The 22812-nt window shown below is 39.1% G+C and overlaps 1 protein-coding gene across 1 annotated transcript in view; it reads left to right on the forward strand.

Annotated features, from left to right (window-relative positions):
- The window catches only part of SECISBP2L (SECIS binding protein 2 like), a 62652-nt gene extending 44934 nt beyond the window's left edge, over nucleotides 1-17718 (forward strand). The window contains exons 17-18 of the mRNA XM_022587153.3: nucleotides 6501-6720; nucleotides 13426-17718. Of these exons, the coding sequence (XP_022442861.1) occupies nucleotides 6501-6720; nucleotides 13426-14108 (903 nt within the window). The 3' untranslated portion in view covers nucleotides 14109-17718. The remainder of the gene's footprint in view (nucleotides 1-6500; nucleotides 6721-13425) is intronic.
- Nucleotides 17719-22812: the final 5094 nt, after the last annotated feature.

Raw genomic sequence — 22812 nt, forward strand, 5'->3', positions numbered from 1 at the left:
ACACCCATGATATTTGTCTTCCTCTCATAGTCGACTAATACAAACTTTGCCCATAGGAGCTGATAAATGATAAAGTAAATGTTATTTATTTAGAGTAATGCTTATTAACTGATAACATTTTAAGATTGGTGGGGTTTTTTGAACGTGTGGGGTTCTTTTTAGAACATCATTTGACTTGTGGCTTTTACATTGAAACATTTTCAGTTGTACTTGTTTTAAATTGTATACAATCTGTGCATACAATAACTTTTTTATGAAGTTGATTCTAAAGTACTTTGTGACACAACTGATGGACCATTTTCCCTCTTCTCAGCCATACTATTTGTGTGTATTTAAGTGTCTATCTTTCCTATCCAGTCACCATATTGAATACCCCCATTCCCCTATCCATTCAGTTCCTCTCCCACTACCCATTAAATTATCTGTCTACCCACCTACTCTTTACGATCATGTAATTAATATTTGTCCTGCCATTAGAAGCCCATGCTTTCCTCAGTTATAGATATCACACTGCTTTGTCATAGTTAATGTGTTTCTTCATGTAAGTGTGAATTCCTCAAGGGTAGGACCCTTGTCTTTTTTTTTTTTGACATCTTTATTGCAGTATAATTAATTTACATTGGTGTGTTAGTTTCTGTTTTATAACAAAGGGAATCAGTTTTTATCTCCTCCCTCTTGCGTCTCCCTTCCACCCTCCCTATCCCACCCCTCTAGGTGGTCACAGAGCACTGAGCTGATCTCCCTGTGCTATGCAGCTGCTTCCCACTAGCTATCTATTTTACATTTGGTAGAATATATAAGTACATGCCACTCTCTTACTTCGTTCCAGCTTACCCTTCACCCTCCCTGTGTCCTCAAGTCTATTCTCTGCATCTGCATCTTTATTCCTGTCCTGCCCCTAGGTTCTTCATAAACATTTTTTGTTTTTTAGATTCCATATATGTGTTCACATACTGTATTTATATTGTTCTTTCTGATTTCACTCTGTATGACAGACTCTAGGTCCATCCACCTCACTACAAATAACTCAGTTTCGTTTCTTTTTATGGCTGAGTAATATTCCATTGTATATATCTGCCACATCATCTTTATCCGTTCATCTATCGATGGACACTTAGGTTGCTTCCATGTCCTGGCTATTGTAAATAGAGCTGCAGTGAACATTGTGGTACATGACTCTTTGAATTGTGGTTTTCTCAGGGTATATGCCCAGTAATGGATTACTGGGTCATATGGTAATTCTATTTTTAGTTTTTTAAGGACCCTCCATACTGTCTCCATAGTGGCTCTGTCGATTTACATTCCCACCAACAGTGCAAGAGGGTTCCCTTTTCTCCACGCCGTCTCCAGCATTTATTGTTTGTAGATTTTCTTTTTTTTTTTTTTGCGGTATGCGGGCCTCTCTCACTGTTGTGGCCTCTCCCGTTGCGGAGCATGGCCTCCGGACGCGCAGGCTCAGCGGCCATGGCTCACGGGCCTAGCCGCTCCGCGGCATGTGGGATCCTCCCGGACCGGGGCACGAACCCGTGTCCCCTGCATTGGCAGGCGGACTCTCAACCACTGCGCCACCAGGGAAGCCCTGTTTGTAGATTTTTTGATGATGGCCATTCTGACTGGTGTGAGGTGATACCTCATTGTAGTTTTGATTTGCATTTCTCTAATGATTAGTGATGTTGAGCATCCTTTCATTTATTTGTTGGCAATCTGTATATCTTCTTTGGCGAAATGTCTATTTAGGTCTTCTGCCCATTTTTGGATTGGGTTTTTTGTTTTTTTTTGATATTGAACTGCATGAGCTGCTTGTAAATTTTGGAGATGAATCCTTTTCAATTGCTTCATTTGCAAATATTTTCTCCCATTCTGAGGGTTGTCTTTTCTTCTTGTTTATATGGTTTCCTTTGCTGTGGAAAAGCTTTTAAGTTTCATTAGGTGCCATTTGTTTATTTTTATTTCCATTTCTCTAGGAGGTGGGTCAAAAAGAATCTTGCTGTGATGTATGTCATAGAGTGTTCTGCCTATATTTTCCTCTAGGAGTTTTATAGTGTCTGGCCTTACATTTAGCTCTTTAATCTATTTTGAGTTTACTTTTGTGTATGGTGTTAGGGAGTGTTCTAATTTCTTTCTTTTACATGTAGCTAGCTGTCCAGTTTTCCCAGCACCACTTATTGAAGAGGCTGTCTTTTCTCCATTGTATATTCTTGCCTCCCTTATCAAAAATAAGGTGACCATATGTGCGTGGGTTTATGTCTGGGCTTTCTATCCTGTTCCATTGATCTATCTTTCTGTTTTTGTGCCAGTACAATACTGTCTTGATTACTGTAGCTTTGTAGTATAGCCTGAAGTCAGGGAGCCTGCTTCCTCCAGCTCCGTTTTTCTTTCTGAAGATTGCTTTGGCTCTTCGGGGTCTTTTGTGTTTCCATACAAATTGTGAAATGTTATGTTCTAGTTCTGTGAAAAATGTCATTGGAAGTTTGATAGGGATGGCATTGAATGTGTAGATTGCTTTGGGTAGTATAGTCATTTTCAGAATGTTGATTCTTCCAATCCAAGAACATGGTATATCTCTCCATCTGTTTCTGTCATCTTTAATTTCTTTCATCAGTGTCTTACAGTTTTCTGCATACAGGTCTTTTGTCTGCTTAGGTAGGTTTATTCCTAGGTGTTTTATTCTTTTTGTTGCAGTGGTAAATAGGAGTGTTTCCTTAATTTCTCTTTCAGGTTTTTCATCATTAGTGTATAGGAATGCAAGAGATTTCTGTGCATTAATTTTGTATCCTGCTGCTTTACCAAATTCATTGATTAGCTCTAGTAGTTTTCTGGTAGCATCTTTAGGATTCTCTATGTACAGTATCATGTCATCTGCAGACAGTGACAGTTTTATTTCTTCTTTTCCAATTTGGATACCTTTTATTTCTTTTTCTTCTCTGATTGTTATGGCTAAAACTTCCAACAGTATGTTGAATAATAGTGGAGAGAGTGGACAACTTTGTCTTGTTCCTGATCTTAGTGGAAATGGTTTCAGTTTTTCACCATTGAGAGTGATGTTGGCTGTGGGTTTGTCATATATGGCCTTTATTATGTTGAGGTAAGTTCCCTTTATGCTTACTTTCTGGAGGGTTTTTTATCACAAATGGGTGTTGATTTTTGTCGAAAGCTTTTTCTGCATCTATTGAGATGATCATATGGTTTTTCTCCTTCAATTTGTTAATATTGTTCATCACATTGATTGATTTGCATATATTGAAGAATCCTTGCATTCCTGGGATAAACCCCACATGATCGTGGTGTATGATCCTTTTAATGTGCTGTTGGATTCTGTTTGCTAGAATTTTGTTGAGGATTTTTGCATCTATGTTCATCAGTGATATTGGTCTGTAGTTTTCTTTCTTTGTGACATCTTTGTCTGTTTTGGTATCAGGGTGATGGTGGCCTTGTAGAATGAGTTTGGGAGTGTTCCTCTGCTATACTTTGGAAGAGTTTGCGAAGGATAGGTGTTCGCTTTTCTCTAAATGTTTGATAGAATTCGCCTGTGAAGCCGTCTGGTCCTGGGCTTTTGTTTGTTGGAAGACTTTTAATCACAGTTTCAATTTCAGTGCTTGTGATTGGTCTGTTTATATTTTCTGTTTCTTCCTGGTCAGTCTCAGAAGGTTGCGCTTTTCTAAGAATTTGTCCATTTCTTCCAGATTGTCCATTTTATTGGCATAGAGTTGCTTGTAGTAATCTCTCAAGATTCTTTGTATTTCGGCAGTGTCAGTTGTTACTTCTCTTCTCTTTTCAGTTCTAATTCCATTGATTTGAGTCTTCTCCCTTTTTTTTGATGAATCTGGCTAATGGTTTATAAATTTTGTTTATCTTCTCAAAGAACCAGCTTTTAGTTTTATTGATCTTTGCTATTGTTTCCTTCTTTTTTTTTTTCCATTTATTTCTGATCTGATCTTTATGATTTCTTTCCTTTTGCTATCTTTGGGAGTTTTATTGTTCTTTCTCTAATTGCTTTAGATGTAAGGTTAGGTTGTTTATTTGAAATGTGTCTTGTTTCTTGAGGTAGAATTGTATTTCTATAAACTTCTCTCTTAGAACTGCTTTTGCTGCATCCCATAGTTTTTGGGTCGTTGTGTTTTCATTGTCATTTGTTTCTAGGTATCTTTTGATTTCCTCTTTGATTTCCCTTGTCTTTATATCCCTGAAAACCTTTTACATTACTCGAGGATGAGCAGGTAATAAATGTTTCTTTAATTAATTGTATGGTTGATGTATATCTGCCTGTTACGTTAAACTTCATGTGAGAATTTAGGTGCTAAGTAGTTCTGTGATAAAGACACATAATAACAATGTACTCTTTTGTTCACTGTTAGAGTTTATGGAATAGGAATGGAATCGGGGTCAGAAAAAGGGGATATGTTTGTTTTTAATTGTATTGACTTCTTACTGAACTATGTATATTAGGTTATATGTATGATATTATATTATAAAATGTTTGGCAGTTTTGTTTGTACATTGCTTTTCTTGCCTTCTCCATTTTGAGGTAGTAAGTTATTGTTTAAACCAAAACACATTCATAAAACGGAGGTAAAGGAAGTACTGCTATATTGTCCAGAGTGTCTACTCATAGTAATGTAGTGCACCTACCTTATATTTACCATGTAATAATGCTAACCTTTGAATTAAGCTTTCTGTCTTTACCCTGATATTCAAAGCTTTTATTCCCTAATAGCTTTTCTCTTCAATTTTATTTTCTCTTCTTCTTGTGTATTGTTTTATTCCCAACAGTTTCTGTGTTTTATTTATATTGTAAAACCAATGTTAATCTCAAAATTGCATATCCATAAGCCTATTTTCTTTTTGTTGGCTGCACTTAAGTGCATGGTTTATTGCAAACAAATATTTATGAAGTCTCTTACATGTAACTCATGGGGGCTTTTTTAAATCAGAATCCATCCTCCTTTTTAAAAATAAGTAAATCCTGAATATATTTTTGATACTACTAGCACCCACCCCTTTTCAAAAATCAATACAGTTAGTAGCAGTGTTTATTGTACCTGTATTGTACTTTAAACAGTTTAAACTGCAGCCGGGTAAAGCACATTACTTATGCTTTTCCTGCTTAAGTTTAGTTTTTAGAGATACATTATTCCGTAGTAATATGACACGTTTGCCATGCATTCGTGTTGTTATGGTTTATATTTAAATGACAGTGCCTTGTTAAGAAAAAAAAAATGTGCTGTACTTTTTCTCCATTGTCTGAAAACATAATTTTATATATATAATTAAACATACTCTTCCAGGTGGCCAGGTCATATTTACCATCTAAAATTTTTTACTTAATGTGTGGGTATGTTGCATTCTGATACTAAATCAAGACATTAAACAGGAGTAGAATGTTGTTGAATTGTGATGTAAGAATCACTAAAAGTCATTTGATGTAAGAATCACTAAAAGTCATTCTTTGGTTGTCTTTCTGGTGACTGTGAAAACTTCAGTTTTCTTTAGACATTGCTAGATGTCATAGTTATTGAAGTACAGCTTTAATGCCTAACGAATTTTGCCATTTATTAACACAAATGTGCTCTGTCATTTACAGTTTCATTGGGGTTATTAATTCCATTCATGTTCATTCTCTTTTGCTGATGGAAGAACTTCTGGTTAACTCCACATTCTATTTCCAGGTTCTTTATTCTATTTTTATAATTAGCCTTTCATCATTTTCAAGGCCGCAGCTAGCCATACCATCACTTCTTTTTGGTCTTATTGTAAAGAGTTCTTTCAACAAGCAAACATGATAGGGAACTTTTCATTCCTGTGGAGACTGCCATCTGCTTCTGCATCCTTTGATATCACCCTGCATACACTCATTCCCTTATATTCGAACCCATATAAGATTCTTCACTGCTCCCCAAACAAGCCTTGAACTTTATTAAGTCTGTACCTTGGTTTATGGTTTTGCATGCTTGGCTAAGAATGTATTGTCTCCACTCCTCAAAACTATACCAGATTTTCAAGGCCTACATCAGGTGTCATATTCCTTTATGAATTCTTCACTGATGCCCAGCAGTTAGATGTTTCCTCCCAAAGCTAAACCACTTTGTACATGTCAAGGCATTTAAGGTATTGTCCCCTGAATCATCGTCTCCTGTCCTCTCCTTTCAGCCATATGGAAGGTTCCTTGAGAGCAGAGGGGTGGTTCCAGTAGTCTTGGTACCCACTATAGTGCCACATGCTAAAGGGTGCAGTTGTTGAATTGATAAACTCTGTAAGAACTTTAATATAGCATATTTAGTGGCTAGTACTGAATCAAGAAGTTGCCTCAGACTTGTGAGAATTAACTAAACAATATATGTAAGTTACAGAGTATTTTGTAAGGTTCTGTGGTTTGCATACCATTTGGATTTTGTGCTGATAGAAAGTGTATCCAGTCCTGAAACAGTAGAGGTATTTATTGCTAATGGTAGTAATAAAGAGTATAACAAAAAATGGACTGGGCAAAATCTCTTTCTTTTTAGAGCCTGTTTAATAAGTTAGTAGAACTCACTGAAGAAGCCAGGAAAGCATATAAAGATATGGTTGCAGCAATGGAACAGGAGCAAGCCGAGGAAGCCTTGAAGAACGTGAAAAAGGTGCCACACCACATGGGGCATTCTCGGAATCCCTCTGCAGCAAGCGCCATTTCTTTCTGCAGTGTTATTTCTGAACCCATCTCTGAAGTCAATGAAAAGGAATATGGTAAGTTATTACATACCATTTTAAATGACTGAAATTTTGAAATAATTTAATGATTAATGTCATTTTAAAAATGACTCTCCATGCTACCTTTTGTTTTTATCTTCTTGATTATTCAAATTTTGCTCACATTTTTGGTTTAAAAATTGTATTACACATGTCCATTGAAAGTTAGGAGAATATTTGGGGCTGAGAGTTTCTGTGAGACCCTGAAATTAGTCACATTTCCAAAATCTTAAAAAGAAAATCCCAAAGGGATTTAAAAAGCCAAATGTACCATTCTTCTGACCTATCACTAAGTAAATAAATAAATTCTAGGAAGTTTTATTCTAATACTTTATACTTGATTATTAAAATTTTGTATTTATTGTGTAAACAAAAGACCTGAATATTCAATCTAAACTTATCAAACGTAGACTTGTGACATTTGTCTTGAGTTAAATCTGATGGTAGTGAAAAGGACTTATAGACTAAAAACAGTATTTATGTATAAGGTTTAAAGTAACAATAATTACTGTACTCTGCATTTTAGTAGTTTCCTTGCAATGTTTCTATAATACTTTGAACACTAGCACTAGAATACTAGATTACTTTCTTGATCTAGTTTCTGTTTCATTTCCCCTGTTCTTTTTTAAAAATAGTGCAGCCACCTCCTTCACCTTGGCTTCTTGTTTTTCTTTTCTCTTTTTAGTCGTATCTGAAAGTTTATCAAATAGCTTGTTGCCACCTAAAATGTAACATGTAAAAAACTGAGTCATCGTTTTCTTCCTTTCTTCCCACACTTCTCTTTCCTGCTCTCCTTGTCTGTGATTGTAGTTAAATGTTTGGAATGCTTTTGACAAAGCTGCAGACCAGAGGCAACTAACAAGTTATTGTGCACCTTTCAGAAACTGTTGGTCAGGCAAAGGTGATTCTGGCTTAGAGGCAGAGATGTTTCTTTGGTTAAAGTGATACTAGTTGAAAGTAAAGAAGATAAAGGGCCAACTTTGTAGATGAAATCATTTCTCTATATAGTGATTAGTGATATGCCAGATCTCAAAGGTAAACTGCAAGGTAAATTCCTAAAGCTGTGGGTTTGGGGAAATGACCGTGATCTTCATTTGGGCACATAAAAAGAAAAGTTATAAAAAGAACCTCTCAAAGACTTAGAAGATGTTTTCAAAACACCAGATTTAAAGTGTTCAAAGATTGAAGCCTTGGCTTTTCCACAGTCTGCCTAGGGTATTTAGGCATAATTGATTAATTTCTGAGCCTCAGATTTGTCTTCAGTAAAGTGAGAAGGGTTTGTCTAGATCATGTATAACGTTTCATTCAGAGCGAAAGTTTTGTGAGCTAATGGCTGAATTCTAAGAAGGGATTTAGACAGAACCTTAAAGATTCTGGCCTATGATCTGATTTATGAGGACGCCAACAAAATAAGTGGAAATAATCATAAATAATTTGCTTTGAGAGTAAAGCACAAAGTTACTCTGTCAGTATCAGATGTATTCAGCAACAGACATAAAACCCACTAATGGGGCTTCCCTGGTGGCGCAGTGGTTGAGAGTCCGCCTGCCGATGCAGGGGACGTGGGTTCATGCCCCGGTCCGGGAAGATCCCACATGCTGCGGAGCGGCTGGGCCCATGAGCCATGGCCGCTGAGCCTGCGTGTCCGGAGCCTGTGCCCCGCTACGGGAGAGGCCACAACAGTGAGAGGCCCACGTACCGCAGAAACAAACAAACAGAAAACAACCCACTAATGTGGCCTGAGAAATTAGGGTATTTAATTATTTCACAATGTTGTCAATGTCCCTAGTTCTTTCCTTTTTTCTATTCTTCCATTTTCAGTCTGTGGCTTCTTATTCTTGTGCTTATCATCTCATGTTCATAAATGGCTGCAGTGGCCCTGGGCATCACAACAGTTCAGGCAGGAGGTTCAAGCAGTATGCTCTTTTTATCAGTGAAGGAAACAATTTTCAGAAGACTTTGCCTTTTGTTTCATTTGGCCAGAGCCGACCATGTGACTGCTTTTAGCTGCAAGGGAGATGTGGGCAAGAGAATATCTGGCAAAGGGGAATGGGATAGTCATGATAGTCTAAGAACTATTTTAATTCCTCCCATGGGACTGTGTTCAAGTCCATCTCAGGCTTGGGGGTTCTGTTAGCCAGGAAGAAAATGGGGAATGACTCTTGGGTAGACAACAAATAGTGTCTCCCATGCCATTCTGGTGCAAGATTTCTAAAATGTTTTCTTGTGATTTCCACAGTCTAAAGAGAAAACAAAGCTGGGAAAGGGGTGCTAAACATTGGTAGAATAGAAAGGTTCCTATGATAGTTCAGTCTTACTGTTCTTTGTGTACACCGTAATTGTTTTCTTTGCTTATGTTTTCCTTCCACTGGAGCTGAGTCTCAATTTTGTCATACTTACGTGAAACAAATAGTTTCAAACATAAATCCCAACTAAGTAGTACGTTCTTTGAGATGGAAACCTGACACCTAATGGGCACTTGACATATAATAATAATAGCTCACTTACTGAATTCTTACTAGGCACTTTTATTAAGACATTTAATCCTCTGAGCAGTCCTAGGAGATAAGAAATATTATACTGCATTTTACAGATGAGAGAACTAAAATGAAGTGAGGTAAATCACTTGCCAGTGTCACAGAGCTGCTAAGTTTGACTCTAGAATTCTTAGTGTGATGTGAATTCCTTGTGTGTTGCATGAATTTCCAGTAGGACCATACAGTAGGTTTTCAGTAACCCCTTGTGAGGGGAGGACTACCTCTATCTATCTTGAGTTTCCGGCTCATTCTCTGCCACCACACCTTCTTCTATAGGGTCTTGAACTCATCTCTGTGTTCCTCTACTATATAAAACTATCTAAAGATGGACAGCTTCCCTCTGTGTAATGACTGATGGGAGAAATACACACACCTCATCCTCTGACAAACCAACTAGTGTCAAAGTTGAAAAGGTAGTTTCACAAAGAACCAACTAAGAAAACAGGAAAGCATAGAGGGGTTAATAAGCAGCTTTATTGACTAAATTCTGCTAAAGTAAACAATTCAGAATCAGGGTAGGTTTGGATCAGTAACATTTCCAGGTTTGTTGAGATCTTTGACCCTGCCTTTACATTGCTTCCTAATCCCTTCTTCAGAAGTGGGCTTCTCGATGTGCTGTTCTGGCTTTAGACTCCTGTATTCAGCCCAACCCCCTCCCATCCCCTGCCCGCTCCTCCAACCAAAGACGGCATTTTCATACTCGCTTTGTTTCTCCCCGTCACAGTTATGTGTTTGTGTGCTCATTAGTTGTTATCAAGCTTCACCTATTACTTTAAGGTGGAACCCTGGACCCTCCCCGTGGATATGTGACCTCAGTGGCTCTTTGATCATTGTGACAGGTCTCTTGATGGCTAATCACAGAGTCCCTTGTCTCTGCTTCCAAGGTCATATCACCCTTTTCTTTCCAAAGGACCTGTCTGGCTTTCAGCTCACCTACCTAGTAGCTGAATGCCCAAGACAGAGCCTGGAGAGAGATCAGCCCTGCTCAGTCTTCTGACCACCTTTCTTTTTCCTGTTCCTTTGACTCACTGTTAAGGGAGAGGTGGGACTTTTTCTAAGACCCCACATGAATTCTTATAGTACTTTTGAAAGAGGAAAAAAACTGTCGGAAGGAAATATGTGTACCTAAATTTTGTAAATTGTATGGCTTTTGAAAGTTATTTTCTGCATAATTACATATATGGGTGAAAATTTCCATTTACTGTAAAGGCTTATTTTCCCAGCACATACTGTATGCCAGCCACAGGAACACAGAGATGAGTGGGAATGAGGAGGGAGGAGGGAGGAGGGAGAACAGAAAACAAAAAACAAATGCTTTTGAACCAAATATGCAGAAAGTGCTGTGGGAGTTCAGGTTAGTGACGGTCTTAGGAAAATCAGGAAAGGCTTCACAAAGGAACTAGCATTAAAAGTTGTCAAGAATGAGTAGGAGTGTGAAGGGTAAATGAGGAAAACACATCTCATACAGAAAGAACAGCTTATGCAAAGCAAAGAATTGTAAACAGAAAGGGGATGACTTCTGTGAGCAGTGAGAATTCAAAGTGACCTTGAGCATGGAATGCATGGCTGGGGGTTAAAATGAATGGGACCAGAAGGATAGACTATGAAGGGCTTGGTTACTAAACTAAGGAGTTTGGATTACTAGGGTAAATAAAAAGCCAGTTAGACAGTGATGTGGTCAATTCACAAAACCAATTAGAAAGGTATAGTAGATGTACAGCAAGATAAAGGAGGCTTGAGCTAAGGCAGTAGTGCCCAGATTTAATAGTTTTGGGGCTAGAAGTGACATGGTATAGTTATGAGTTCAATGGAATGAAGGGATATATATAGTAAGGGAGAAAGATAGGATCAAGGATTACTATAAGGTTTCTTCTGCTTTGAGACTGAAAAGGATGTTATTAACTGAGAAAGAATAGAGGAGGAGGACTAGATTTTTTTGTCATGTGGAAAGACCTGTTCTACATTTGAAGTAGCTGCAGGAAAGGAAGGTTTTTTCCCCAAACCATGCGCCCTGACTTCAGGTGGCCAAAATATGGTCTGTAGCAATATATAATTGATGGGGGGCAGTCAAGTTAAGTATATTTGTATGAATAGGCTTGCTTTATCACTACAGCTTGATCATTATGCCTGTAAAATGCAAATAGCAGCTACAATGCAAATAGAAGGGGATTTTTATTTTTTAAGAAAAGGCAAAAATAAGTGGGACTACACCAAATCAGACAGCTTCTGTACAGCAAAGGAAACCATCAACAAAATGAAAAGGCAGCCTACTGAATGGGAGAAAATATATTTGCAAATCATGTATCTGATGAGGGATTAATAACCAAAATATATAAATAACTCATACAACTCAATAGCAAAAAAAAAAAAAATCTGATTTAAAATTGGGCAGAGGATCTGAATAGACATTTTTCCAAAGAAAGACACACAGATGACCAACAGGTACATGAAAAGATGCTCAGCATCACCATTCATCAGAGAAATGCCAATCAAATCCACAATGAAATATCAGCTCACAACCTGTTAGTTGGCTGTTATCAAAAAGACAAAAAATAACAGGTGTTTGCAAGGATGTGGAGCAAAGGGAACCCTTGTGCACTGCTCATGGGGAATGTAAGTTGGTGCAGCCACTAAGGAAAACAATATGGAGGTTCCTCAAAATATTAAGATGAGAACTACCATATGATCGAGCAATTCCACTTCTGTGTATTTATCTGAAGAAAATAAAAACACTAGCTCAAAAAAGAGGTATTCACCCCCCATGTTTATTGCAGCATTATTTACAATAACCAAGATACGGAAACAACTTAATGTCCATTGATGGATAAATCGGTAAAGAAAATCAGTGGATAAAGAAGATGTGGTGTGTGTGTGTATATATATATATATACACACACACACACACACCGTGGAATATTATTCGGCTATTAAAAAGAATGAAATCTTGCCATTTGTGATAATAAGGATGAGCCTCGAGGGCATTATGCTAAGTGAAATAAGTCAGACAAAGAAAAACACCGTATCATCTCATTTATATGTGGAATCTTAAAAACAAAACAAAAAATAAACAAAAAAAACCCCAAGAAAATCCCCGAAGCTCATAGATACAGAGAACAGATTGGTGGTTGCCAGAGGCAGGGGGTGCTGGGCGTGGGCGAAATGGGTGAAGGGGGTAAAAAGTTACCACCTTCCAGTTATAAAATAAATATGGCTTGGAGAGCTAATGTACAGCTTGGTGACTACAATTAATATTATTGTGTATTTGAAAGTTGCTAAGAGGGTAGATCTTAAAAAAAATTTGTAATTATTAATGGGGATGGATGTTAACTAGACTTCTTGTAGTGATCATTTCTCAGTATATGCAAATACTGAATCATTATGTTGTACACCTGAAACTATAATAATATAATGTTTTATGTCAATTATACCTTAGTGATAAAAAAATTAAATGGAAAATAAAATAAAACGTACAAAAAACAGGTGGGAGAGTTGTTCTTCATCTCCTGATTCCTAGTACATTTTTTGCTCTAAACTGACTACCTGTTGTTAAAAATAATTTAGATTATCACCACTGTATTATATAATAACACTTGATTATTTTTTGGCTTCAAAGTCACTTAGTAAGCCAGGCAACATACATATGTTATAAAACACATTTTCACAAATATTAGAAGTACATGCATGGCATCTTTGCTTATAGATGGAAACACAAGTTCCATTACAGGCCAAAAGACAGCTCTGACTTGCTAAAGGAGCACAATATAAGCCTGTTAAATCAGAACTATTTCTTTGTCTTTTTTTTTCTGATGGACATCTTGGCTCTGCCATCTGTGACTTGTGGATCCTTGAGCCCAGGACACTTCAGGGCCAAAAAAAGTTAGGCAATTCGTTGATTTTTATGAATACATGGATTTTATATATTAGAGTCAGTGAGCTCCTGTTAGTATTAGATCTTTTACATTCTGAAGCATTAATATGCTTATTTTGGCCTCTTTGTTTCTTTATGTTAAATGTGCTGGGGTTTTTTGAGAACTGTTTTCCATTTATAACATTCCAGTCAGTTGGTGAGCCAACAGATTTCTGTAGTTTGTTGTTCTCTCTTGTAAGAGTTGCATGATTCTGAAACAGTGTTCTGGTTTTTAAAAAATCTGTTTGATATTTGCAGAAACAAATTGGAGAAACATGGTGGAAACTTCGGACGCATTGGAAACATCAGAAAATGAGAGAGAAGTTTCTTGTAAGCACAGCACATCTGAAAAACCCAGTAAACTTGCATTTGACACAGCCCCTGTTGGTAAGCAGCCATCATCAGTGGCTGCAGGCAGTACTACCTCAGCTACAAACCCTGGAAAACCAACAGTGAGTGATAAAGAGGACGTGAAGCCAGATGACCTGGAATGGGCCTCACAGCAGAGTACAGAGACCGGCTCTTTGGATGGCAGTGGCCGGGATCTTTTGAATTCCTCCATCACCAGCACCACCAGCACTCTTGTACCTGGCATGCTGGAAGAAGAAGATGATGAAGACGAGGAGGAGGAGGAAGATTATACTCATGAACCCATATCTGTAGAAGTGCAGCTCAACAGTAGAATTGAGTCTTGGGTCTCTGAGACTCAGAGAACGATGGAAACTCTTCAGCTTGGAAAAACCCTTAATGGTTCTGAGGAAGACAATGCAGAGCAAAGTGGGGAAGAGGAAGCAGAGGCTGCTGAGGTGCTAGAGACAGGGGTGGATAGCGAGGCCTGGACTACTGACCATCAAGCAAGTCAGGAACAGCAGAAGCCCAGCAACTGCAGCTCGCTGAGCAAGGAGCACTCTGATTCTAATTATACGCCCCCAAATCTATAACTCAGGAAATGTCAGCTATCTATCTCCAGCTATGTAAGGGTTGCAGCCATTATCTTTCATGCTTCATCTCAACATTTTGCACTGTCCAGTATTTAATATATGTACTTAATTCCTGACAGATATTTTTGTAGCTGTCTTTCACTTGTTATGATCCATAGCTTAGCTTTTAATTAGCATCTAAGTGTCTTTCTAAGAACTGTACGGAAAATTCAGAATTGTTTCAGCTTATTTTGTTATGGAAAATAACGATTTAAAAAGAAGACCAGATTTTAAAGAAAGTAAATTTAAAATGCCTGTTTAGTCATTTTGAAGGTTAAAGGCTAAGCTTCTAAGAAAAGGAGCAGTTACCAGTGTTTGCTTCAAGACTATACATCCTATACTCTAATTTGTCTGACCAAAAAGTTGTTTGGGCTTCTTTAGAAAAGAACTGGAGGTAGAGTTAGAAAACTAAAAAAATGGCTGAGGGTAACTAAGTTCGCAAAGTGTTTTGTATTAAAAATGGATGCACCTTTTATTTAGTCCACAAATGCTTATGTCAGAAGTCACTGATCATGGTAATTGATTAAAGTTGGGACGGGCTAAGACAGAGCCTCCAATACTTAGGCTAGCAAAGGAGCCACCATGGTAGATTAGAGCTGGCCTTATTTGTGGAAAGTTAGGTATGTTTGTCTTTAATAGTGAGAAGTCACCCATAATAGGACATTCTGGGTTCTGTTTCACATTTGCTTCTTACTTACCTCAGGAATGCTCTTGTACATAGTCGTATTTGCATAAAATTAGGCAAATTTTGACAGGTGAATAATTGTAACCGGTTGTATGACTGCAGCACTTAATTGTAAACTATCCAGAAGCAGAGTCTTATACTGGTGTGTTCTCTTGCATGCTTCTGATTGGGGATTCTCTGGACTTAAAATATGGATCTGATTGAGTATTCATACTTTGTCCTGAGTGAAAAACCGTTGCACCTTTTAAGAAAAATATTTTGTCCCTAACCTTGAGCACCTGCCAGGTAACACTGACCACAGTTACTGACGGGAGTCAGGGAAAGGAACTTCATGCAATTGTAACATGTATCCTGATAATCAAGGTTTGGAAGAGGAAGTTTTGAAGAAAAGAGAAAGTTCTAATTGTGCTGAAACTATTAGATGATTTTAGAGTGTGGAGATAGGCACAGGTATTAATTCTTGATCACTGTTACTTATCTCTACCCTTCTCCTGGAATGTTTGTACCTCCTTGGGTGAAGTTAAAGTTACTGAGCTAAATGTTTTGCTAGTCAGTCACCACCTGGTAGTGACCTCTGCAAGTTTATAATGGTGGGAGAATTACAAATTACCTATTTTTCTGTCTTCCCTCCAACCACCCACCACGTCCAGTTAACCAACACACGTGTCTGCGTGTACACACACACACGCATGCCAGCTTTACACTTCCGACTCTGATAAGCAGGCACAGAACTGAAGAGGGAGGGGTATTTTCCCTGCCCAGGTTTTATGGGGCAGAGCTTTGCCTCACAGAGGTGAGAGGGAAGAATTGGGCAGATTCTTTACTGAATGCATTGGGACTACTGTTCTAGTATTGATGTATTTATTGATAATCCCAACGTTAATTACTGGAGAGACCAGATTCTTGGTTGATGACTTAGTTATTTGTGAATTGTGAAAGTTTAGGAGCATTGCTGTGTAGGAAATGTCAAGTCTATCAACTCTATTAGCGTGCTAAAAGGGGACGTTATTGTACTGTCCTGCCTAAACTGTTCTTCAGTATAGACTTCTTAGGCACAAAGTATCCAGTACTTAAAGGTATGTAGCATGTAAGGAATGAAGCCTCTGAAATAGTAATCATGGATTTATATGTGGCAGATCCTACTGTCTCTGTACATTTGGAAGTGTTAGTTGGTTTAAAGAAATGATAGAGGTTTTGAACTACTGACAATCTTAAAAGTATATTGAAAAATTTTGCATACTTTTTAATGGTGTAAATTTCCTTTGCTTGGTGTCAGTGATTCAAATAACTCTTGATCTTAAGGTAATGAGTGGCTTTTCAAAGGTTTCTTATGTTTTATATCTCTACTGAATGAGAATTGTCATTTTAGATTTTTTGACATTTGTATCAAAAGGGAAGTTGAAGAAATCTTCAGAACACCAGTAACTTTGAATTTTGCTATAGACTTCAGAAGTGTTCAGTTATGTGTTTGATAAACGCTCTTGCACGTGCAGTATCTTCTGCCAGCAAACCCAAGGGACCATGGCCTTTTTTATATGAGACAGGTCACCTCTAGAGGACAACCCAAAATTTATTAAAGGAAGTGCTACTGTGTAGAACGTGTGCTTAAATAAGTATTGATAATGTCTTTATAATTCGTTTCCTTTTGATAAATTCTGGAATTTGTGTATATTATATGCAGGCAGAGGTGTGAAAATTAGGAAAGTGTTTTTTGGATCTGGGGTGAGTAGCTCTTTGGAGATCTAGAGAGATCTAATGCTAAGAATAAAGGTTCATCATCACAAGAAATAAAAACCATAGTGATTTTTTTTCTTCATGTGTAGAGGTGGTTTTAGTGGCAATAATTAATATTAGATTTCTATTTCAATACATAAATATATTAATTAAAATATGAATTGCACTCCCAAAACTAGATTTCTGCTTCAGTAGGTTTGTTTGCTGTGAAGATTACTTCTCAAAAGACAATGTTCATATTAGCTTAACTTTTGGTTTAAATATGTTTGTAAATGTTGTAATATATTTCTTTTGACTAAACGGAAAAAATGTGTTATACATTGAAAAGTTTTTAAAGGCTCTGAATGGATGTCATTTTTGCAGAGATGGTATTTTATATGCTTCCAGTATTTGGAAAAGAATTAGTCAAAAGGAATTCACATAGTTCAAATATTGAGAAATTAATATCCAAATAATGTAATAGTCTGATTTCTTAATAAGCTTGGGGAGGTGGGTGGGATGGGAATTACAGTGTGCAAATGAGTAGTGAGCTCCACATTCATTTTTCAACTCTTTAGCACAAAACTGTTCAATCCTAACACATTGTTACTTTAATATATATATATAAAGAAGTATTACTGTTTGTAAAGCTGCTGTTTGCTTAAAAAAAAAGACCTGTCATTTAAGTATTTTCTGTATGTTGTGTCAACAAAGTAGAACATTAACTTATCCATTTAAACACTTTATCTTTTTTTGACTTAAATTTTTTTTGTGAAATAATATATCTTCTTCCTCCCTTGTTCCTTCCAACCTTTACACACATCACAGAATCAGCCAGACTGTTTGCCTAATCTGAAATCTGAATTCTAATTAATGATAAAAATTTAAACTTTGTTGGCACATCACACCTTAAGAGGATTTGTATTATTTTGTAATTTAATTTCTAAGTATACCACATGAATTTATAATTTACTGTCTTAATCGTAATGCTCTAATTAAAAACTAGCAAAGTTAGTGTGAATTATAACATGAAGGGATTTTCATCTTGATAGGTCTTTTGCTGTATGAAGGATGATTGCTATATCACATTATAGGGGTAATAACAGCTTTTTTGCACTATGTAAATACTAGTGGAAATTCTTCTGTAACTAATAAAATGATTATTGAAATGTAGTCTATCATTTCAGAATAGGTGCTTGAGGAATTCCTGACTTGCCGAGCATGTAGGATAGAGAAAAGAAGAGTCCAGCTTGTGGTATCCCTTAGTGCTCTCATGGGTTTGCCCAAAGAAGGTATAATCTGCAGGAAGGAGTAACTAGTAAAAATCTCTATGGTTGGTGTGATCTGTGGCATGGGTCTAACCATCTCACCAGAGACCATCTTAGTGTTAGGAAAAGGCTCCTACCAATTCCTTCTCCTTTTTATGCTAGTTACTCTGTGCCAGACATTGTTCTAAGCCGTTTCCCAATATTAACTTACTTAATCCTCACAGCAGCCCTATGAGGAAATACTATTATAATTTCTCACTTTTAGATGATGAAATAATCATGGAAATGTTAAGTAACTTGCCCAAGCTCCACAGCTGGTAAATTAGCAGATCTGGGATTCAGACTCAGTCCTGTGGTCAAGTCTATGCTTTTATTCACTATGTCTTCTATGTTATGTCAGCACAAAATGCTCAATGTGTGCAAACTAAGCAGGGCTTCCCCTCATCTTCATGTGTCTTCTGCAGTGTGAGATCTGCCGGGACTGAACTGATTGCCTCAGAGACTGGATTTACTGAGCCTCACCTGATCACCCTTTGCCTGGAGTTGTCTCAGACCTTGTCACTGTATCACAATGAAGTGGAGGAAGTTCTGAAAACTCACCTGTTAGAAAATAGTAGGTTCACTAATTTTCATAATGAAAAATTAAGTTTTGATGATCACAAAGAGAAAGGAGGGATGCCTCTCAGTTGTTATCAGGATAGTTCCCTTTCTTGGACCAAAATTTGTACTACTGCTGACAGAGTTCCTTCCCTAACAGTGATCAGGTTTTCTTAGAATTGACCAGAAGAGGGTGTGCATGGCCCCTGAAAACAGTCAAAGGCTACCATGTAATATTAATAACTTTTTTTTTAAGTGAGGAGAGAGGGAAGAGAAGTATCCTGAACTATGGGCCTGACCATAAAAGGTGCTTAGTTCTGAGTCTAAGCTCAGAACTTGGGAGCCATACACATAAGTATTTCATTTTAGAAAGAGAACACCATCAAAAGACATTTAGATCACACGTTAAGTAGTTCAGTTATTTGAAATGTCTAAGTTATCTTAGCAATTCAGTATTTTAGCTTAACATGGGTTCTTCTGACACGTATGAAATATGACACCTGGCTTATTACATTATAGGTAATAACGGCAGCCTTGTGGATCACAGGGCCAAAGCATGTTTCGCCGGAGCTCCCACAATGCAGAGTTTGGAAAAGGGGGAGATGTTTCTACTTTGGACCCTGTCTCAATCTCTTTTATTTCCCCTCACCCTGCTCCTCCCATCTTTCTGACACTTTGAGTAATTATTTGGCAACCCTCTGGTAAGGAAAGAGATTTATTCTTGCAGAAATGCGTTGGGTAACTGTGGCTATAACCTGGCTGCCTGTATTCAAGGTACAGAGGGTTAGAGCAAATAAGATACTGAATTGCATGAAGTTTGGAGCTCCTAGCTGAGCAACCAGAGAATGCAATCGTGACTTAGCTGTGGTTTGGGACCTGAAGTAGTACAGGTTTCTGTGGAAGGAATGAGTGCTTTGTCTTCTCAGAAGCATCAGGCTTGGTCATAGCCTTGAATTACTAGAGGGCACAGGTAATAACCACAGCCTTCCTATGGTGGGATTCTGATTTAAGGCAGTGTTGGTTGCACCCTTATCTATTAGAGGAAGAGTGATGTGAGTAAAAGTGGTCCTACTTAGGTGTACAGTTTCCCCAGATTATCTCTGCTTCTTTGTTTACCTGAGTTGGAGCATTTTCATTGCTTTGTAAACCCTCTGCTTGAGAATAGGATAATGATTGAAATTTAAGCAGTTAATTTTGTGTGTTAGCTCTGGTTAAGGAGGAATAAGAGAAAGTTTGAAAATTATTGGTTTCTCAATCATAGGAGAAATATTAGAGGTGATTATCCCTGTCATTGCACTTTTTCCTTGCTTTCCCCTTCCTAAAACCTGTCTTGTAAGGCAAATGGTGATTCCTCATAAATGCTCTAATATTTGTAATTAGGAAGGTAAGAAAGATCTGTGTTCCTACTTTACAAATATTCAAACATGATGGCCAAGAAAAAGGATTCAACTAGTTAATTTTTACTTGTTCCTTAGTACTCAAGATGCACCATTTAAACTATTTCATAACCTTTTAGTTAAGGGGATCAGCAAACTGCATGCAGCCTGTGAGCCAAGTCAGCCAGCAGCCTTTTGTTTGTTTGTTTGTTTTCTTTGTACCAGGTCTTAGTTGCGGCAGTCGGGCTCCTTAGTTGTGGCATGCGAACTCTTAGTTGTGCCATGCATGTGGGATCTAGTTACCTGACCAGGGATCGAACCTGGGCCCCCTGTATTGGGGGCGTGGAGTCTTAACCACTGCGCCACCAGGGGAGTCCCGCCAGCGGCCTGTTTTTATAAATAACGTTTTCTTGGAATATAGCCTCACCCATTCATTTACATATTGTCCATGACTGCTTTTGTGCTACATTGACAGAGTTGAATAGTTGTGACAGAGACCATCTGGCCCTCAAAGCCTAAAATATTTGCTGTCTGGTCCTTCACAGAAAGTTTGCCAGCCTCTCAAATTGATAATGATGTCCAACAGCACTTGATACTTGTGTAGTTTTTCCCCAGTTCTTCCCTTTATTTCTAGGGATGATACATCTGTCATGGATGTACTAGAAATAGTATAAAGTTCTACCCAGTGGTAGAAGGCATGTGGCTGCCTGGGAGGAGCATCATTGGAAACAAGCCCTGCTGCTTTGTCCCGTACAGGGCTTTGGGAGGCCTGGGCTCATGCTTCTCATTCTCTACTCCCTCTGGACCATTGGCCAAGTCCCTTGATTCTCTGGTTCACCTTTATCAACGAGGGATGTGCCGGTTGAGTCAGTTATCCTCCTTGGGGAAACAGCAAGTCCATTCCTTGGTCAAGGGTGGTCCTGAGTTGGACCAGGCTGGGCACTTTCCAAGGCCACCATAGCCAAAGGCTGCCAGTACCCTCAAAGCAGCTTGGTACCCAGAATGGGCCATGGTAATTAAGTCAATCACCCTAGTTTCCTCAAAAATCTGAACTGAAGGCCACAGGAAGTGAATGGAGTGGGTGTGCCAAGACAGTAGAGAGGCTCCTGATGCCGAAAACTTGGCCTCTGTGCACCAGTGCCAAATCAAATCCCAGAGACGGAGTTTTAGGTAAAGTAGAAAAGAACAACGTTGTTGCTTTGGCAGGCAAAGGGGGACACAGTGGAGTTGTGCCCTGAAAAACTGTGTGTCCCAACCCAGGAGGATTTGGTGAGGAGTTTTTTTTTTTTTGCGGTACGCGGGTCTCTCACTGTTGTGGCCTCTCCCGTTGCGGAGCACAGGCTCCGGATGCGCAGGCTCAGCGGCCATGGCTCATGGGCCCAGCTGCTCCGCGGCATGTGGGATCTTCCCAGACCGGGGCACGAACCCGTGTCCCCTGCATCGGCAGGCGGACTCTCAACCACTGTGCCACCAGGGAAGCCCCTGGTGAGGAGTTTTATAGCAAGGGTTCAAGGGCAGGCTTGCTGATAAGGATCAGGGTGTGTGCAGGGTCTTCACTCCTGTAATCTGGTCTCAGGTGGTCTGATGAGCTTCTCAAGGTTATCAAACTGTCATCTTCTCTGGAGTGAAGAATGCTGACATCTTCCATTTGTTGGGGGTTTTAGTTCTGTAAAGAGCTCAAAGAGATTGTTATGTGTATCCCTTGAGGCAGAACCAGGACCTGCCCCAAGGCTGCACTGTTGTTTCTTGCCTGCTCCTGCCTTGTCTCTGCATCCCCTCCCTTCCCTGATTGGCAACTGTTCGAATCTGTCTTGTGGAACTCAGGGAAGGTCATGGAGGCTGGAGGCTGTTCCCTACAAACAAGAAACAGGGGACACAGAAAGGCTTTCGTGCCCAGGAGCCCCTCAGGGTTCTGCTCAGTTTCACCATGGGAGCAACAGAACAAGGATCTGCCTTCTATGCTGACAGCTTTGCCTTTTTAGCCCGTTCCTAGGCCTTTGATCACTACTGTTTTTTCTTAATTGTAGAGAGCTTGTCTGTTTTTAACAACCAACAGAGTCTTCCATAGGTGATCTTTAAGGTTCCTTCAAACCCAAATGGTCTATGATTCTATGAAGAGAGGCGTTCACCATAAATGTTTTGAGAACTTTCCACCTTTGTGGTTACATGTGGCAAGAACCAGCATTGTGTCAGGGTGGGTGGCTGGGGGCATAAGGAGTGGTACCAGGGCTGCAGCGGGGACGCAAGAGCACCTGGAGGGTGCTCTCTCCAGGCAGAGCTGTAGGTGTGGAAGCCTTTCAGCCTCTCCAACCGCCACCACCTCCATTACACTCAGATAGGGTGTCCGGAACCAACTAGCCCAAATCCTTGAGCCCTCTTCTTCCCACACGTCCAGTCTGTCGGGAAATTCTGTTAGTTTCATACCAAAATATAACCAGAATTCAATGACTTTTCACTCCTTCCTGGCTTCACCATCTCTCACGTGGATTCTTGCAACCATCTCTCCCCTGGTCATACTGTTTTCACTCTTGTGCTCCTGTGGTCTATTCTCAACACGGCAGCCATAACAATCCTATTACAAACCTAAGAGATCATGTCACTCCTCTGTTCTAAGCCTTCCCATGGCTCCATCTCACCCGGAGAAGAAGACGACTTCTTCCTTATCTACAGTGGTCCACATGCCTGTACACTCACACAGAGACCTCCTCTGACCTCCTCTTCTGCCACACCTTTCCGCCCACCCTTGCTCACTCTACTGGCCACCTTGCTAGGTCTGGAACATGGCAAGCATACCACTGCCTCAAGGCCTTTGCACTCTCTGTTCCCTCTGCTGGAAAGTCCATTCATCCCGCACCTTCTTTGGGTCTTTGCTCAAGTGCACCTTTACAGTGAGGCCTCAGGGGAGTCAGAGGCTACCCTATCTGAAATGGAACACTCCTTCGTCATTTTATTGCCCAAACCTGCTCTTCCCCTCCGCCACCCATCTGTACTTACCAAGCTCTAACTTCCTCTAGATTTTATTCATC

Source organism: Delphinapterus leucas, chromosome 2 (genome assembly GCF_059928025.1).
Source record: "Delphinapterus leucas isolate spDelLeu-1000000601 "Yukka" chromosome 2, BTC_Dleu_Yukka2, whole genome shotgun sequence".
NCBI lineage: Eukaryota > Metazoa > Chordata > Mammalia > Artiodactyla > Monodontidae > Delphinapterus > Delphinapterus leucas.